Source organism: Candoia aspera, chromosome 2 (genome assembly GCF_035149785.1).
Source record: "Candoia aspera isolate rCanAsp1 chromosome 2, rCanAsp1.hap2, whole genome shotgun sequence".
In the NCBI taxonomy this organism is placed as follows: domain Eukaryota; kingdom Metazoa; phylum Chordata; class Lepidosauria; order Squamata; family Boidae; genus Candoia; species Candoia aspera.
The window spans coordinates 134,357,499-134,378,020 of record NC_086154.1 but is presented as its reverse complement, the minus strand read 5'-3'; the positions used below and the strand labels follow the sequence as shown (position 1 = coordinate 134,378,020).

Sequence of the window (20,522 nt, the reverse complement as noted above, 5' to 3'; positions counted from 1 at the left end):
CATCTCTTCCTTAGTACCACCATATGGCTTTCTTCAGGTGGCCAGGAGCCTGCTCAAAGATGCTGAGTGGCAAACTTAGAGATATAGGTGTTCCCTTGCAAAGTCTGACGGATCAACTAATGGTTTCTAGTTGTTTGGCTTCTTGCTAAGAGGTAGATTACCTAGGCCTTGGTTTGCCCAGTAAGACACATGCACTTCTTCAGATAGATAGGTAAAGGTAAAGGTTTCCCTTGACGTAAAGTCCAGTCGTGTCCGACTCTAGGGGGCGGTGCTCATCTCCGTTTCAAAGCCTTGGAGCCGGCGTTGTCCATAGGACACTTCCGGGTCATGTGGCCAGCATGACTCACGGAACGCCGTTACCTTCCCGCCGAAGCGGTACCAATTAATCTACTCACATTTGCATGTTTTCGAACTGCTTGGTGTGCAGAAGCTGGGACGAGCAACGGGAGCTCACCCCGCCGCGCGGTTTCGAACCGCCGACCTTCCGATCGACAGCTCAGCGGTTTAACCCGCAGCGCCACCGCGTCCCTCTTCAGATAGATAGATAAGATCTAATTTACAGTATAGAAGGTATGCCACCATTGTTCAGAGATACCAAGTTTATGCTTTCACTTTATGTATAAAACCACTGGATTTCACAACTCTAATGAGCTCTATGTGGAACTGTCCTTAGTTGTTGATTTGAAAGTTCAACTAGCACAGAATGCCGCCGCTGGGCTCTATCTGGACTACTTGGTACGTTTTACACATTTGTAAATCTGTAGTTGTTTCCAATTTAGAACACCCAAATTTTAAAAGGTGACTCTTCTTTGGTGTTGCCCAGACTGCCTGTGTATTATCAGACAAATGTGTGAACCTGCGTTATGCTCTGCCAGCCCAATATTCCATTTAATCTAGTTTGGCCCTTATTCTGCAAATCAGCAACTTCCTTGGAATCTATTGTAGGATGCTTTTGTGCCACAGATGAATGTGGAGTTTTGTACATGCATGGCACAAGCAATGCCATAAAGCCTTCAATGCAAGAATGTAGCCCAATCCTAAACTATGATCTCCTAAATAGCGGGCAGATTTTGGTATTTACTGTACAAGGTGCCAGTAACTTATACCATCTTGCAAATGTGTTGACCTACTGATTTTGTTAAAACAATGTCCCCTCCCCCCCAATAACAACAATCATCTGAAATAACAAAGAATGAGACACACACAGTGGCAGGTCATAAGTAAAAACCCTGTTATTATAGAAGACTGAGGTGTTCTTAATCTGTGCCACAAAAGGATGTGCAGAAGGATGGTTTTGCACGAAAGATTCTGCAAATAAGTCACATGTATATACAGAGGGACAAAGCACCATGAGGAGTAGGGATAACTGTCAAATGTTCAAACAGTGAACACTAAAGCATTACAATAAGTTATTTGCTGGAATTAAGAGCATAATTAAGGAAAAAGAAATGGGAAGAGGCATGGGACAAGATAAAGAAGCTCCATGGTACATCGAAGTTTCTGGTTTGGCTGAAAGTATACTGGGCTTTGGTGGATGAAATCAGATTTCTGTTGGTTTCTTGAAGTCTTGCAGACATTGTGCTTGTCTTCACTCTTGCATGAAGCCTGTACAAGAAAAGATAAGCAAAAACTGCTAAGCTGAGTACAATACACAGTGCAGTTGTGTGTTGTTAGAAACACCTAGGCCCAGAAAATTAGGTAGACGCTGAGGTTCTTTTGACATAATAACCAGACCAAAAGGAACAAGGTTGCATTCACATATAAAGTTAAGACAGTTGGGATGTGCAAAAAAAAAAAAAAAAAATCAGTGCAAGAGCCATTCCAGCAGATATCTATATACACAGCAGATATTTATTATATTCCAGCAGATATTTAATACAGCTTGCAGAACATGATATACACTTCAGTACGGAAGGAAATAGAAAAATTTGCAGGAAGAAAGAGTTGGAACTGATAGGGAATGCAGCCTATAGACTACCCAAGTTGTCTTCGGCCTTGGAGGGATGTCTGTTTGCCTCTATTCCCTGTTACTATCTTTTAAAAAATTAAGTGGCTTTTTCAAAGACCTTATACATCTCTAGCGCTTTCTCATCAAGGCTGAAGAGTCTCCTGGAACTACTCATTGCTCAAGGAAGCATAAAGAGCACAATATAATGGAATTGGATACTGTCCAGATTTCTGGACATAGTTCCATGTTTCTTCCAAAAGTGTCTGGACTTTTGACAGAAGAATGTGCATACAAATTTTACCCAAAATACATCTTGTGAATACTGAGTAATTAGGCTTACCCTATTTGGGCTGCAAAAATCCAGACAGCCTCTAGACAACAGCAAAGATGTAGAGAAAACTGCATGAATGTGGTGCCACCTTGTGGTCATAGGGATATTTGAAGGAGTACATCAGAATTAACCTTGTAATTGACTCTAGGTCTTAATGCAGCAACCATTAAATGCAGTTTCACATTTTACAAGCATTTCTATTTACAAATTTGCCTATTTCAGTGCCAGAGAATCCACAGCATCTAGACTTTACTCGCTGGCAGGTTACTTACCAAATTTACTGCATCTGCTATGTTCGTCTAACCTACCCTAAAAATGACTGTAGATCACTAATGTCACAACCACACTCTGCTCGTATCTGCTTCAGTTTAATCATACAAAGAAATATGTATAAGAATTTGTGAGCATGCTTGTGTATGCTTTTACCATATGTGAAGTTGCTCGTATATCTAAAATAGTAAATTGTAAATAGTAAAAATCTATGGAGGAGAAATCTGTTGAAGAATTTCTCTCTTCACCCCATTTAAAACAGAATCGAGTTTTGACCCTCTTTCCTTACCTCATTCTGCATTTGGTGAGTACTTTGCATCGCCCAAACCAGTGAATGATTCCTTACTGAGTTCAATGGAATTATCTAGAATTAGAGTATAAAGAAAGTTGGTTTCTAGCTGAAGCATTTTGCTTCCATTAGTTTGATAGATACCCTATTCTCCTTTCTGTTTTCCTGTGGCTGAGAGAGGATGCAAGCAAAGGGTTCACTGCCTGATTTCTCAACCTTGATAAAAGGCAGAGGTTATGTTAAAGCAAGGGAAATTCAAAGGTGAAGGAACAAGAAGGAAGACAATACAGAGGTAGGTTGTCCTTTTCTAACATCCAGAGATCACCATGAGTGAAAGGAGAAATGAGAAGAGGCTTTTCTTCTTACAGTACAGTATAAAATGTAACAGAGAAAAGATGTAGGAATATCACATTTCCATTACAGTAATCTTGTGGTGGTTGGCAGCAATATCCATTCCTAATCAGGAGGACATCAAAATGACAAAAAAAAATGCATAATGATATAACTGTGCAAGCTTCATCCTTTCATGCTTGCACTGCAATGTCACACACAAGTACATAAGCAGCAGAATTTGAATCACAACATTGCAATTCACTTTTCATCACTTGTTCCCCTTTCCTCTGCAGATGCCTTTGGTTGTTGTAAGCTGCACTTAAAAGATTTTGGGTGGATGAAAGCTTTAATAAGATGACAATGTAAAGTGGTGGAACTCCCTCATATAGGTGGTCTCCTTTTTTAAAAAAATATTATGCTTATTGAAGCTCTATTATACAGTATTTTATAGTCTTCTGGCTGAAATAAACATTACATTGTATTACATTACTGTACAGTGTCTGTGTTTCCCATCACCTCAAAGTGATAGGAAATTAAATTCAGCAGTTGAAGGGGACTCCAGGAACTATATGGAAGTGCTGGGGAGACTACATATGCCTTTGGGGACACAAGCTGCCCCCCCATTCTGGAAATACGTAACAGGGTACAGCTTAATTTCTTATGCTTCTTTTGAATTATAATGTGATTCAGCAGTATTTCTATTTCAGGCTATCATAAATAACCATCACAGGCACATGGACTTTCTTCTGATATCCTGAATTTAATTTGGAATATGAGAAGGGCCCTGTCATAGATCAGACCAAAAATCTGTCTGGCCCAGCATCCTGTTTTCCACCAGGCAGCACTGGTAAGTCCATAAATGAGGGCCACAGCCCCTCCTCTGCTTATCAACAACCAGTGTATAGAAACAACTACCACTAAAACTAGAGAACGAACACAGCAGGGCTGAGCAGGCAGAAGATATGCTGGGAACTGCTCACGCCTCACCTTTCTACTCACAAAGGGCACTTAAGGAAGCCTATGCATCCTCAGTTCACGAACACACCTACCAGGCTCTGTGGTCCTTTTGCCCATCAGTCCAACAAAGAAATCATGCATGTCTCCTACAGAAACATTAAATGCATTAGACAAAAGAGTTTTCAACCAACTGGGGAAAAAAACAACATTCTTGGTTTAATACAGCACTTGCAAATCTGGTAGTTTAATCATCTGGTAGGTTTATTTACTGCATTCTGAATTTCAGAGATAATTCTGAATATGGCACAATGGTAGTAAATAAATTTCTGTATATAATAGACCACCTTTACCTATATTAAACTAGGTTTCTATAATGGACTGTTGATTAATAAGCTAAGGTATTGATTTCGTTGCAAAGTATTGAGGCTGAATAAAAGTGTCATTCAGGGGCCATTAAGTCAGGACCCTGTCATGCTTCTACGAAGTTGCACATTATTAAAGCCTCCTGTGCCCTCTACAAACACATTTACTAGGACTCACCATCCTTTTCTGAGGGAGTTACCTCTAAGGGGAGTCTGCACAAGGTTTTTTCCTACTCCTGAGTATCAAGTGTATATCCTAAACTCAATTCATTCTAAGGAAGTACAAAATGTCATAGAAGCAGGATTAGTGTGATATTCTCTAAAATCCATGTAACCCAGGCACACCTTTTTCCTAGAGCATCTTGGAAAATGTGCCATTTACATACCTGGAACTAATGAAATAGGAGAAGCAATCCGTACCACAATAAAATAGCATAATATTTTAGAACAATACTGGGAATCTTTGTTCCTCCAATATTGTTAAAGTCCCATCAACCTCAGGCAGTGGGAATTCTATGGCAGTCATATCTGAAAAAGCCAAGGTCCCCAATTTCTATTTTAAGATGTTCAAAATCGATACAAAATCTATCTCAATAACAATCTTTGGGATATTCCCAAATTGAAGATGAGGAAAGGAGTGGTGGGAGATAATGGCTTGCTTGGTGAACTCATAGCAGAGACACCAGTTTTTGGCTCACGGCTGTTCACTATCCTACCCTAGCTTCTGTGGTGATGCAATCTATTAAATACCTGGGACTGACAAAATAAACACAGATTGTTTCAATCATTTAATCCAGAAGAGAGTTGTTTTATATTGGGGTGGTGGTTGTTGTTGTTTCTTTACACTGTAAACCTACGCATATTAAGAGGCAAATAAGCTGAATAGAACTCAATGTAACTTAGTTACAGAACAATCCTTACTCCTGGTTGGCACATTCTGATGTCAAAACATTCCAACTCATCCAGGTGCCATGCTGGCTGCAGCTCACCCAGGCTGTTTTTCCATCTCCTTTCCTGAACTTCTTCCCACTTTATATAATATTACTTCTCATTGCAAATGGGAGAGAAAAGGTTCCACCAGCCATGTGGTTAGCCTAAATTCCATCTTCCAAGTAAGAGGTGTAGATGGGGAGACAAAGGACCCAAAGGGGGATTTGGAATTCCACTCAAACTGAAAATTGCCTTTAGTCCCATAATCCACACATTTCTCAGAAAAAGTCTATTCAAATATTCATGTTAATTTTTATACTATTTTCTTGTTAAACATACTTTTTCCAAGCAACTGTTTCATAATTTGCACAGTAAAACTCAGATCCATGTGTATACTCAGTAGATATTATCATGTGTATTTTTTTCTTAAGATATGCATTTTTGTGTGTGTATATTAAATTGTGACATACACATACAAAAAATTCTGGCAAATACGGATTTTTCTGTGCACACAAGTCTCTTCCATATACTGGGAGGCCAGAAATGCATTTGATGATCTAAAAATCCCACTGAACTGAAGACTTACTATGCAGACTTACTATCTTCTTTTTTCACCCCTACATACTCTACGTTGTCCTCCACTGGACCTAACTAAACATTAGAAAGAATTCTTGCATCTGTCATTCTAAGACTTGAACTCTTCACTCTAACTGTAGTGTTGTTGGAAATTCTAAACTCAGTGAACAACTACTGCAAACGCTACAGTAAATATAGAAGGGAAACAGGTGAAACAGGAAACCCCTAAACTCATAGGTGGCTGGAGATAGCAGCACAAAGCTAGTTTATCTTGGGGGGGATTTAAAAATAGTGCTAAACTGACACTCTTTTCAATTCAAATTGTGCCTTCACCTTACTACATGGCTGAAAGTATCCTTTAACCTCATCCTTCTTTCTAGCGATGGGCCTGTACTAGTAATGTTTATCCAGTCAATGACCAGCTGCCTCTAGAGGAAACAGTAACAGAGAAAGCAGTAGTTATTGCAAAGATCAACTGATCAACTTACGCTTCTGGGAAGAGGCAATGGTCTGGGGACCTGGAAAAAAGTAAAAATAAAAAGCAGGTGATAGAAGGCCCAAATGTACCACTACCATATGCATTTCCAGATCCCATTTTATTTAGAATGGAACATAGATGCACACTGCAATTTATTGTGAAAATATATTACTACATTCAGGTTTTCTGCTTGAAAATGTTATGCCTCCACCAATCACCAAAATCTAACATGGATGGAATTATATATTTTTTTCTAATTCACATGTTCTCATTACAAACTTTACACACAACCATACAGAGACATATAATCTCCTCCCACTTTCACATAATTTTTCACTCTCCCTGCTGTCCCTATCTCCAAATTCTCCAACGTTTTTCCTTTCTTCCCAATCTCTGTTCCCACTCTAAATCTCTCCTCTTCTACAACAACAAGTTTATTACAGCCCTAAGGCCAGATATAATCAAAATATCTAGTAATAGCAATATTCTATTCTTCTCCCCTTCTACAGTTTTTCCATTTTCCTATTCCATTTACTACTTTTGAATAGACTTGAACTGACAAACCTTATCTAATCTCAGAAATAAAACAGGTTTAGCATATTTAAGGTAGTGGAAACAATTTCTAAATTAAATCTAGTCCTTAGAGAACATGACCTGCAGCTCAAAACTTGTTCCATTCTTTAATCCCACCCATCCTGGGTTAACATGTACTATTATATACACGTTATATAAAGTTATATTCAAAGTTGCAGGGAAAAACCTTATTAAAATCTTACATATTTTAAGACATTTACTTCCCAGATTTTTCTTTTTTTTCTTTTTTCTTTGGTATGTCCTTGGGAGTTCACAAGAGATGAAATACATGTGTTAAAAGTAATGAGATTCGTTTGTCAAAGTACTAATATGATGGACACTAAGCCTTTAGAAATAATAATGAATAACGATTCCTTTTCCACACATTTGCCTCTTTATGCTTTTATGTTATTTTTGTTTTATCATTTCTCTGTCTCTGTGTTATTTGTATTACAGCCCATAGTGTATTTAAACTGCTGCTCAGCCTGTGACTTCAGCAAGAATATACTAAAATAAATGGGTTGCAAATTTGAGGAATTAAAATGTTGACACTACTTTAAATATTTTAAGAAGGGGAACAATATTATGAAGTCATACCCATTGCATTTTATAGTGTTAGAAATATTCACAAATCCTTTGGGGAATTTTCCCACCTCAGAGAAAATTCATACCACTGTAACCTGTTTCTGTTGTGACTTGTTGAATGCCTGGTTGTACATTTCTGTATTTCACTGAAAATCTCTCCCTCATTTAATCTGAAGGTGTGAAGGGAATATTCATGTGGGTCTCCATTCAATAACATGTATGGCCTATCTTCTTGCTGGAATATTAAATGCTATTATAAGGCTGAATTAACACACAAAACATAGAAGAGAACATTTCAAGTTATCAAACATTCTTGAATTGTTTTCAGGCTGATTTCTTAGTATTTACTTACTGATTTCTTCTTTGCCTGACAGCCTGAGCAGTGCCTCATAGGATATCCCTTGGCCATCATACAATCGTCGCAGCAAGGATAGAGGCAGCTTATAGAGATCTGAGTTCTTCTGTTGAAATGAAAGAACAAATAACATGACATCAACCAAAGTTGATAAGGCAATACATAAATTAATATTTCCCCTGCCCTTCAACATTCCATTTCTATCTTAACCCTCTCTCTTATGCAGGCACATCCATTTTCATCATGGAAGTAATTTTTTAAAATATAATTCCTCATAATCTGTACCGCACAGGTAGCAGAATAATAGTTGAACAATGCCTACTGTGACCTCTCTACTCCTCTAGATTATTTGAATGTCAGTCCAATATAGGGCATAAACAAAAATTTAAAATGCTACCTCACTTCTCTTGTGCACTAAAATATATAGTAAACTTCATTAATGCAATGTGTAGTTACTAAACAACTGGACCGTAGGAAGGCTGAGAGAAGGAAGATAGATGCTTTGGAACTGTGGTGTTGGAGGAAAATTCTGAGTGCCTTGGACTGCAAGAAGATCAAACCAGTCCATGTTGTTTATTTGTTTAGTCGCTTCCGACTCTTCGTGACTTCATGGACCAGCCCACACCAGAGCTTCCTGTCGGTCGTCAACACCCCCAGCTCCCCCAGGGACGAGTCTGTCACCTCTAGAATATCATCCATCCACCTTGCCCTTGGTCGGCCCCTCTTCCTTTTGCCCTCCACTCTCCCCAGCATCAGCATCTTCTCCAGGGTGTCCTGTCTTCTCATTATGTGGCCAAAGTATTTCAGTTTGGCCTTTAATATCATTCCCTCAAGTGAGCAGTCTGGCTTTATTTCCTGGAGGATGGACTGGTTGGATCTTCTTGCAGTCCAAGGCACTCTCAGAATTTTCCTCCAACACCACAGTTCAAAAGCATCGATCTTCCTTCGCTCAGCCTTCCTTATGGTCCAGCTCTCACAGCCATATGTTACTACGGGGAACACCATTGCTTTAACTATGCGGACCTTTGTTGTCAGTGTGATGTCTCTGCTCTTAACTATTTTATCGAGATTTGTCATTGCTCTTCTCCCAAGGATTAAGCGTCTTCTGATTTCCTGACTGCAGTCAGCATCTGCAGTAATCTTCATCCCAAAAATACAAAGTCTTTCACTGCTTCTACATTTTCTCCCTCTATTTGCCAGTTATCAATCAAGCTGGTTGCCATAATCTTGGTTTTTTTGAGGTTTAGCTGCAAGCCAGCTTTTGCACTTTCTTCTTTCACCTTCATCATAAGGCTCCTCAGTTCCTCTTCGCTTTCAGCCATCGAAGTGGTATCATCAGATGAGACCACTTTGATGGCTGAAAGCGAAGAGGAACTGAGGAGCCTTATGATGAAGGTGAAAGAAGAAAGTGCAAAAGCTGGCTTGCAGCTAAACCTCAAACCAGTCCATACTCCAGGAAATAAAGCCAGACTGCTCACTTGAGGGAATGATATTAAAAGCAAAACTGAAATACTTTGGCCACATAATGAGAAGACAGGACACCCTGGAGAAGATGACGATGCTAGGGAAAGTGGAAGGCAAAAGGAAGAGGGGCCAACCAAGGGCAAGATGGATAGATGATATTCTAGAGGTGACGGATTCATCCCTGGGGGAGCTGGGGGTGTTGACGACCGACAGGAAGCTCTGGCGTGGGCTGGTCCATGAAGTCACGAAGAGTCGGAAGCGACTGAACGAATAAACAACAACAGTTACTAAACAAACAAACTCATCCTCATGCCAGCAAATTACAGGCTTCTACTCTTCAATTGGCTTCTCTCCAGCCTATCCCCCAAACTTTTCCAGCATCCAAATTTCTATGTACACTATTTCTTGTCCCTGAATGAAAGGTATAAAATGACCCCATCTCATCTCCCACTAAGAAGTCTTGGTTTGATCTGGAGCTTCAGACCACATGGCTGTAAGATCTAGTCTAAGGTTATAAAATGGGTTTTATTTCCACCCCATTCCTTATGCTTTGTCACATCATGCATGAAGATGACTTTGCACACACTTTTGTGTCTCACTTTGGTTGAGCCCCAAAATAATAATACCCACCATGGATTACAAATTGTATTTTATTTGTATAGTTCAAATCTCCAAGGAAACATGCCCTTAGGTAGCCTTCTCTGCACTTAAAAGTTCTTCAGATACGTTGAAATTTGTAATTCACCACCACCAACTAAAAAAGGTTGGAGATGAGGGTTATTTAGTGCAACACTCTTAGGAGTCTTCCATTTTGGAGATATAGTCTTGGATTAGAAGGCAATTCTGCTCCAGAATCCCCATAATGATAAAGCACTGCTATTGTTTGCAGTTCTAAATACCCTGTTCTCTCACATCCTGGAGAACTGTGTGTTGGACTATGGGGAAAATGTTTCAAAATGAGAAGCGGGAGAAAGACTGAGATTCATCAGCAGGTATAGAGAGTAAGGACAATGATCTTGACAGGGATATACAGGAATCGTTACCTAGACAAAAGGTGCTGAAGAAATTTTTAACATGTTTCAGAACAAAGGGTTAACATTTGGAAGCTGTTCAGTCAGCAGCCTCCCTAACTCACTGAACAATGAGGAGGAGGTACAGCACAATCAGACCTGCAATATTATTATAGCCAATTTCAGCAAAAATAGTTTTAACCTTCCTGTGGAATTGATTTCCCGGTCTAGTCTGGTTTACCTAGTAGCGTTGACAGCAGATGCTACAAAAATCAAATTCCACACAAGTACTATGCATCGAAGATATAGCCACTCAGGGTAAACCATCATCACCTCCTTGCCCCAGCATAAAGATGCCCCACTAGACATTTCCAGAGGACTTTTCTTCATGTTACTTCCTATATCTCATTGTCCACCTGCAGCTCTGAAAGTTTTTTCTCTATCCCACCTCCAGATGTTCTGTACAGGTGATACACAGTATGTTGATGCACATGGGAGAGGTGACCTGAAATGACATGCTGCATGCGGGGAAACTGTGGCTCCAGCTGGTTCTGTCAGTCCCAGTGCAACCAGGAAACTGCCCTTTATCTCTGTTTGGCTATGAGGAAGACCAGAACCCAGGCTTCCACAGCCATGTTTTTAAGTGGGTTAATTGGTCAACCTAGGGAGTACAAAACTCTGCAACTGACTGGCTTGTCCCTAGTTTAATTGGAAGTGTACCTGAAAGGACTTTTCTCTGTAGCCTGCTGGCAGGGAATCCCTTTCCAATGGCCACAGCTTCCAGGAATTCTGGCTCCTTACCTATTCATTGTGTACGCTGAACAAATAATTCAAGAAGCAGAAATGTACGAAGAAGAACGGGGTATCAGAATTGGTGGAAGACTCATTAACAACCTGCAATATGCACATGATACAACTTTGCTTGCTGGAAATAAAGAAGACTTGAAGTACTTGCTGATGAAGATCAAAGATTGTAGTCAGCAATACAGACTACACCTGAATGTGAAGAAAACGAAGATTCTCACAAATGGACCAATAAACAATGTCACAATAAATGGAGAAGAAATTGAAGCCGTCAACTATTTCATTCTACTCAGATCAACTATCAATCCCAAGGGAAGTAGTAATCAAGAAATCAAATGACGTATTGTGCTGGGAAAATCTGCCATCAAAGGCCTATCTAAAGTTTTCAGAAGTAAAGTTGTCAGTTTAAAAACAAAGTGTGTCTGACTCACACCATGGTCTTCTCAATTGCCACATGTGCCTGTGAAAGTTGGACATTGAAAAAGGAAGATAGAAGAAAAATTCATGCATTTGAAATGTGGTGTTGGCGAAAATTGTTGAAAATACCATGGGCTGTCAGAAGAACAAACAAATCAGTTTTAGAAGAAATACAACCAGAATGTTCCCTAGAGGTGAAGATAACTAGGTTTAGACTCTCATACTTTGGGCACATCGTCAGGAAAGACCAATTGCTTGAAAAGGATATCATGTCTGGTAAAGTCGAGAGCCAGCGGAAAAGAGGAAGACCTTCAATGTGATGGATTGATACAATTACAGCAACAATGGATGCAAACATTGGAACGGCCAGGCATATGGCGCAAGACTGAACAGCATTTCGTTCTGTTATACATAGGGTCGCCATGAGTCATAAACGACTCAATGGCAACTAACAACAACAACCGAATGTTCTGAGGATAGAACACCAATCCCCTCAGCTAAACCCCTTTCTCAAACTCCAGACCTAGAAATCTTCATGCGGCTGTTAAGACCCTTCATCTGTCTTCTTTGTGAGGAGTTGCTACCAGGATACTGACAATGCTAGCTAGGCAAGTAATGCTAGAGTGTCTCCAAGCTCTAATGGAATCCCTCCCTTCTGATGCCAATTCCATTCTAATTCCAGGAAATCAGAGCAGATTTTTACCTAAAAAGCTGTCAATTACCTCTCCTCATACAATATTTTAATCAGCCTTGAAGAGGAAGAAAAGAGAGAACAGCACTTTATTTTGGTTGTGGCGGCTACTGCTCCTGCTGCTGCTGGAAGTAAAGCAATTTGAGGGAGGGGGGAGATCAGAGTGTGTCCAAATTTCAAGAACATCCAAAAATAGGGGATTGCTTTATAAGAGCAGTAAAGTTATGGTAATTTGAGTCATATTTTGGACTGCACAGAAGTAGCAAGAGGAGATTATGGTACCTGAGGATAGAATTGGAATTTCTCAAAGCTTTTTATCTCTAACAGATCTAATTCAGAAGGGATCTGACAAAAGAAGCCACTTAAGACTCCTGCCAGGCCTTTGTCCCAAAAACAATTTGCACTGCATAAAGCCCCTTTTTTAACTGAAATGGGAGGAAGGGGGAAAATGTACCTCATCCTCCACTGAACTTCCTTTTTTTATACCTATGAATGAACGTCCCTTTTGTATCAGATTAGATTCTGGCCCACCTGCAAGATGACAGTCTCTTCAGTTGATTTGGAACACAGAAAGTTGATATGAGTTTTAGCTTATTCTGTAAGGAGTACAGTATTGTATCCTATAAAGGTATGGCAGCCCTTAAACTTTGTGAATGTCGTACAAGGTAGTAGAATGCAGAAATTTCAGAGTGGACTGCACCACCAGATTATACACGATGAGAGAGGCACCATTTTTTTAAAAAAAATCCTCCTCTTGCTAAAATAAATATTAAAATAGAGGCCCCAATCTCTGCTTGATGAGCTATCTGTATACTTTTTGGTATTTGGACATACAGGAGGAGCATTTCGAGGGTGTGTGGAGAAGGCTCAGAGGGACCCAAGGGAGCCCCCTTGTTAAATTGCTGAGGATTATCAGAGTCCTGTATTTAAAAAATAGTTAAATAAAATATAGCTATGACTTGAGGAAGACCTGAGAGAAAGCAAGCTTAGATATTGTTACTTGATGGCATTAACACATTTGACTTTCTCAGTTAATTTAGTTTCAGATGAACAGGAAAAACACAAGCAAAACAGCAACGGTCAATTTATTAAAAACAACAAGCAAAGGGGTCCCCAGTGAGGAGTGTGTAATATGATATAATTTATTAAGAGGCAAAAGATTAACTGACTTGCCAATGATGGACAACAAGACAGACACAGGAATAAGCCCATCATTTTAGGTAGTAGGCATACAAGCTGTAACTACCAAAAGCAATCGTATCTCTTCTTGTCCTGTTAATACTCAAAGCTGACAGATTCACTTGCTATGCCATATTTTGTGTTTTGCACATTTGCATTAACAGCCATGTCACCATTCCTTCCTGCTTAATGAAAAAATCTGACTTTCTTAAATGCACTTTAAAATATTATTGAAATAAAAGTACATTGAAATTAAACAGGGCTATAGCATAATTTTAAAAAATCAAAAAGCCCTCTCCCAGAAAAATTATACAGAAGCATTTGGGGAAATATATATTTCTATGAACAGATAACCTTTTAAAAACCGTATGAAGTATTTCTGTCCCCAAAAGACATTTATAGACAGAGATATTAGGAATTACTTCGTTAATAGGACTAAAAGAATAGAAGTGAAATGTGAGTAAAATAATCCTTAACTTCAAGGTTCTTAGCTATTATGCTAATTTCTCAAAGTGCTATTTCCTACAGTTTTAAGTACCATTGATCCCAAGATTTTACTGCTTCCTCAAGACTTCCTACTCTCTTAACACCCTGAACAAAACACCTGGGGGAAAATACCAAAATCAGCCCAAAACTGGCAATTTGAGACATTTGGGGGGATGTGGGGGTGTTGAGTGATGTAATCTTGGGGAACTAGAAGGGCCACAGATGGGGTGCTTTATAGAGCATTATTACGGTTTCCTGTGCATATAAAATCATTACATTGAAACTAGCCTTACTAAAGGGGAATTTAGACTACTTTTCCTCCATTGTTCTTTAGCAATTAAAAGATTGGCAGTTGCTTCTGTTCTTCAAACTTGTCAGTCTAGTTTCTTTTTGAAAGAAAAAAATACATTAAAAAGTAAACCCTGAAAGTAAGGAGAAATATCAAAAACATGTCCAAACTCTACAGTACGTCTTTTGTTTTTGCAGAACTGAAAATGTGAAAAAGTAGAAACAGTTTTGTTTTCAATTAACTTCTTCACGCCTAATTCAATGGGAGGTAAAGCACTAGGCCAGCTCCAGATCATTCTTCCCCCTCCGTAGGGGAAAAGTAAGGTCTTTTGCACTCCACACTGGCATGCCCTTTCACCCATTGCTGTAACTTCAGCAGGAATGGTAGATGGTAACAGAGCTAACCATTGTTGCAACAAGGAAGTATTCATCTCCATATGTCTTTCTCCATCTGCAGACAAGTTCCATCCTATAGCCCCTCCAAAACGTCCTCCCTAAATATCACACCAGTACAACTGCATGTGCAGATGTAAAGCAGATGGGCACCCAGTACAGGAACCCTTTTGTTCTCCAGCAAACTCCCACACCACGTCTTCAATAACATTTCAGTCCAGCTCACCTTTGTTTGGATTCCACTGGGCATCTGTTGCTCCGGAGACTCAATACAATAACCACGACATAGCTTTGCCACTAGTAAGGACAGCAGCACTGTCAGCACAAGGGAACACTTCATTTTTTTTTTCCTGAGGAACAGCTTGGAAAGGGGAGAAACATAATTAAAGGGTGCAGGGGAATTCAGAAATAAATAGGGGGGGGGGAATCAGCGTGGAAAAGAAAACTGCCAGGTGCACAGAAATATCAACAAGCCTATCTTTTTTGATGGTACAAAAATGAAACCACCGTTTTCATTTTTTTAGGGAATTAATACATCTCCTGTCATGAGATTTCAACTACAGAATAAAACTAGATCACTTACTTTCTGAAAATAGGAAAGCAAATTCTCCCTAAGTCTTAAGAAAATATACTTCTATTCTCTATTTGGTCAACATGTTTATTAAATGTACATCAGTGAACACAAATATTTTTAACGGCAAATATCCAGGACTTTACACTTATTTTTAAGTACTTCTATGCATGCAGCAGATTCATAATAGATAAATGTTTTTGCTTTCTTCTTCTAAGTTCAGGGTTTTTATTTTATTCTGTTTTGTTTTAATTCTACAGCTTCATTTTTTAATCAGGTACACACATTTAAAAACTGACTTCTTTTTCTTTCTTTGTTCAAGATGAAGATGTCTTATATGTAAATGTTATCATAACGATTTCCAACACTGGGAACATGTGAAAAGATTATATAAGCAATCTCTTATAAAGAGTTAATTCATTCCCAATCAACAAAACTCAGTTGATGGGATCACTCACTGACTTGCAGGCTATATGTGAAGAACTATTCATTTTGGCCGCGGTTCTGCTCAATGGGCTTTAAGCAGCTAATAAGCAGGTCTGCAATCTTTCTGTATTTCAGTTCACTGTACAATGATAGAATCCTATTGCATTTTAATAAACAATAAAGTAACTGGACTGCTCAAAATTGATAATCAGGACTGCTACTGTGATTCATTTCTCTTTAGTTAATTATAATCTGCATAGCTAAACCTTTTTTCATCCTTGTTTATTTAATGCACTTATGTGTAACCTGAAATTTTAACTCACACTGATTTTGTACTCAGCTGTGCAATATTTTAAACTAATGGCATGATTTTGAGTTCAATTATAATCCTTATAAACTTTATACTATAGATTTATAACCAAGGTTACTGCTAATTTATATTCATGGAAAAATAAACTTCCCTTTTTCATACTAAATTTAGGCTCATTCACAGACGTGGATGTGCGGATAATCCAGATATCCTTTTTTATGATTCAGGTATATTTCTGTATTTCCAGTTTTAATAAATGTACACAATAAATGCATTCAAACATGCTATTTGGTTGGTGGGGAATCCTAGGAAACTATTAGATTTGCATTGCAAGCCTTGGGGGAGGGAATAAACACAAACACAACTTTCCACACAGAAGGTCACCAAGTTCCCTACATACAGTCAATGGAATGCACACCTCAGGTTCATCTGATGCATTCTGCAAACAAAGAATTTGTCATTCTCTCTGGTCTTTTAACTTCTGGTACACTTTTCTGCTCAGATGTACTGTAAAGTTGTGTTTTAGAATTCCTAATCTCCATAGCTAGCTTTTTAAGCTTGTTTTATAGTGTTTCTTGGATGTTTGTATTAAGTCTGCACTTTTCAAATTGTATCTAAATTTCTTACAGGGCTTTAGTGTATTGAACTTCATTTTAATCACTTTCACGTGTTTTACATATGTACAGTATTCTTGAATTCTAATAGGAAGCTCATAGGTTAGATGAATAAGTAAAGCAACACATTTGTAACCTACAGTTCTAAGTTAGAAAATACAAAATCATATATGCATGACTTTTTTTAATATGCATGTAAGCTTTATATCTGCATGACTTGTATGAATTCAAATAATATATAGCAAAACCCGATGAAGTTCACTTACACTTACTTTGGCAAAACTCCTGCATTTTAATTCATGCTGAGGAATACATACATAGACAGACACACATTTGCTTATATTAAGACTTTATATTGTCATATAAAACAAGCAAGCTATTAGTTTTTCATGCACATACTTTCCCACATCTAAGCTTTTGCTTGTTCATATTCACATTTCAACATTTAACTGCTCATATACATGCACCTCAGTCATACATTCATTCAAATTTGATCACCCATCCACCACCATTCATGCAACCACTTAAATATACATAACAATATTTGAGCAGCCAGCAGTCCTTGTTCCCGCCTATCAAAAGGTTTCTTCAGATGAGAAATCCTAGTAGCCAGCAGGACCAGATTAGTAATGAACAGACTACAGTACTTGGTGCTCTTGGTCTTATCCTTTTTTAATTTTTGTTTGATCCTCTTGGTTTATCTGAAAACCTTAACATGTGGTCTGTGCATACAAAGTCTTCATATGTGAAGCAGCCTTCCGTATCCTAGGATGGAGTTTGCCTCATCACAGTAGCTACTCTCTTTCCTCTGTTCTACTCCACAAGTGTGAAGGCCATCAAAACATGCATGTAAACATTTGTGTCATCCACATGCCAGTTCTCAAGATGCCAGGCCTTCTTACAGCTTTCTGTGGGATGCATACTCAGAATCTTTGCAAATGGTGTGAAATGTCTATCAACTCTTAATCCTATGTGGGCCTCTTCCTGCGGACTCAGCATGACTAAATCCTAAGTATGGTCAAGAAGGGACTGATCAAGAACAGACAAGCACATCAGTGCTCACTGCCAGTCTATCTAAATGTTTGTCTCTTGCACTATAAAAGCAGAGGGACCATTGCTACCATCTTTAATCTGGACCAAAGTATCAGACCAAGTGTGCAATTATTGAGCATTACATAGAAAAATCATGTAATGTTAGAGTTGGAATAGATTTTTGAGATCATCTGGTCCAATCCCCTGACAAGGGAAGAAATATTAAAACCTTGACAGATGACCATTCTGACATTGCTTCAGCACCTCCAGAGAAGGAGAATCTACCACCTTTGGAGGCAGTTTGTTCCACTGTGAAATAACTCATATTGTTAAGCAATTTCTCCACATATTCAGCAAAGTCTGCTTCCCTGTCATTTCAGTCCTGCACTGTCTTCTGCATTTCAGCTATTCAAATAGTTAAAGACTGTTACCATATCATAACTTCATGCATCTCTTCTTTTCGGGTACAGTTCCAAACTACAGTCCAGCATGTATGAAAAGAAACGTATTGCCCTAAATACAAATTAGAATGCTTTTATACTTTTAGCCATTAAGGACATAATAGCCCTGCTGAATCAGGCCAAGGCCCATCTCAGGCATTTTCTGGTAATGGCCAACAAGATGCTCCTAATGTTAGTTTTACACTTTAAGTAGGCAAGAGACAGAGACATACTCCCCTCCCGCTGTTATTCCCTTCCAGCTGATATTTAGCCCCAGCCCCACAGGTAATATTGAATCTCCGAGACCGATAGCCCTGGATAGACGTATCCTTCATGAATTCATCCAATCTCTTTTTAAACCATCCACGTTAGGGGCCATGACCACATCTTCTGGTAACAAATTCCCTAGGTTATTTATGTGGTGTGTGAAGAAGTGCTTTCTTTAGTCTATTCTAAACGGCCTGCCCCATCATTCACTTTCCATTAGTCTCGGTGATGGACGATGTGACAAAATGGTAAACAAAATGCACCTATGGAACTCTTCTGCAAGACCCCAAATGGATAGGACAGACCGGAAGAGTGCCGGCCGGGCAGGTGGGCAAGACTTCCGCAATGAATACACCACCATCCTCTATCAAGTTAGACGAAACTTTCACATATCCCTCCGCTCCCGCCCCACCTCCCTAGCATTTCCACTCCCGCCAGAATCGCACCCGGCCACCGCGGCTGCTGCAAGCTAGGAAGAGACGCCCACCTGGTGAAGGAGGGAGAGCGGCCTCGGCGGGCTGTCTCCGTGCCGGCTGCTCCGCTGAGATGGGCAGGGAAGAGGCTCTCCCCGCACCTTCTGGCTCCCGGGCGAAGGGTTCGGCGTCCCTCGCGTGCAGGAGCGGCAGCAACCACGCTGGAGGCGAAGCCCAAAGTCGGCAGCAAGAGTTACTCGCCGCCCGTTCCCGCCACTTTAATAAAGGGCGGGCTGCAGTGGATTGGAGAGCGCCGATAGGGGGTGGAGGAGAAAGGGAGGAAGGACCGAGGGAGGGCAACTCTTTCTGGCGCCGCACGCCCACCCCAGACGCGGCGCAAGTTTCTCCCCTGGCTCGCCACGCGAATACGCAGGCACACGTACAGATAACACACCAGCCGCGTAGGGAAAAAACAAAGCAAAACTCACAGACTTTACCAAACCTACCAGCTAACGATACACACATGCACATCCCACCTCTCATAATGTGTTACCTCCACAACACTTTCACAGTCCCAGCTATGCCCATCCATGGCCATGCAGCCCTTCACCTCCCAAGCCTGATCGTTCTTAATCCATCTGGATTTTAGACATGTTTAGGTTCCACAGGCACACACAGACACACAGGCCTTCCTCTCTTTGACACATGCATGCGTGCACACACACACAACTTGGCATATTTCACACACCGAAATGCTTTAGAGCCTGCCACTGCTGTGCAGAAGTGAAGGTCACGAACACATTCTTAAACACAGGGTTCAGTTTCTCCAGGATAAGAAGCAGCAGCCCCTAATGGTCACTGATCTCTCTCCTGTATACATGAACAAACCTACACATGGAAGGGATTAAGGGCGAGGTCCAACATTAGGTGCTTCAGCTCAAAGATTTCTGTGCCTTGTCACAAAAATGCACCTACTGAATTAAATGGAACTGGAAATTGCTGCTTCTCAAGATGTTGCTGCTAATGCCAAGTTTTCTATCCATTCAGTGCAAACAACACAGGAAGGCTGTTGAGAGTCCCCCTTTTTTCTGAAGTGAGGGGGACAGCAGGTCTTCTTTGTGCTGGCCCCCAGAGGTCCAAAAAGCACCCACTCTCATGTTTTTTAGAAGATCTTTAAAGACAGTTTTATTTCACCAGGACTTCAACCCTAAGTTTTATTGGCATCCATCTTGGGGGAGGGTTGTAACTCACCCAGAGTCTTTTGAGTTGGGAAAGCTATCAAAACTATTAAATGATAAATAAACAAAAATAAGTAAATAGTAATAGATGTTAAATTCTCTAAATTGAAAGATTTGCAGACTTAATGTTCTTGTTATTAAGCCTTGGAATAGAAAGCAAATAGCTCAGTCTTAATTACATGGTCTTGAACTCTTTGTTCCACTGCATTAAAGCTGACATTGCAAACTCTTACAGAAGCTCATGAAGAAATCTTGAGCATTTTTCTCTAGACTTAAAGTAAACTCAGATTATAAGTGTTTATCCACATGACCAGCCCACTTAAGGACTTCCAAATACAGTACAGGTCTTGGCGCATGATAAGAATGTCATTGTATGTACATATTAGCCAGACTTAAGAAGTATGGATTTGAGCGTTCAAACAGACATGTATATTTGCCTTATTCTGAAGCACAAATAAATTGCCACTTTTACAGTATGAGCAAAGCCTTTAA

General features: G+C 39.7%; 1 protein-coding gene across 1 annotated transcript; it reads right to left on the bottom strand.

The window, feature by feature from the left end:
- Positions 1–1,214: 1,214 nt before the first annotated feature.
- On the bottom strand, positions 1,215–15,083 carry TAC3 (tachykinin precursor 3). Its single transcript, XM_063296576.1, has 6 exons — positions 14,946–15,083; positions 7,985–8,093; positions 6,485–6,514; positions 4,221–4,274; positions 2,839–2,913; positions 1,215–1,605 (listed from the first exon to the last, which is right to left on the bottom strand). Exons 1-5 carry the CDS (start codon positions 15,057–15,059, stop codon positions 2,840–2,842), a joined length of 381 nt encoding a protein of 126 aa, XP_063152646.1. The 5' UTR covers positions 15,060–15,083; the 3' UTR covers positions 1,215–1,605; position 2,839.
- Between the last annotated feature and the right edge of the window lie 5,439 nt (positions 15,084–20,522).

Excerpts from the sequence above, each read along its gene's own strand:
- TAC3 (XM_063296576.1), bottom strand. The coding sequence starts at position 15,059 with ATGAAGTGTTCCCTTGTGCTGACAGTGCTGCTGTCCTTACTAGTGGCA. Across the intron at positions 6,515-7,984 it reads GTCAGGCAAAGAAGAAATCA|GTCCCCAGACCATTGCCTCT; the intron begins GTAAGTAAATAC and ends ACTTTTTTCCAG. Across the intron at positions 2,914-4,220 it reads CAAAAGGACCACAGAGCCTG|ATAATTCCATTGAACTCAGT; the intron begins GTAGGTGTGTTC and ends CTCTAATTCTAG.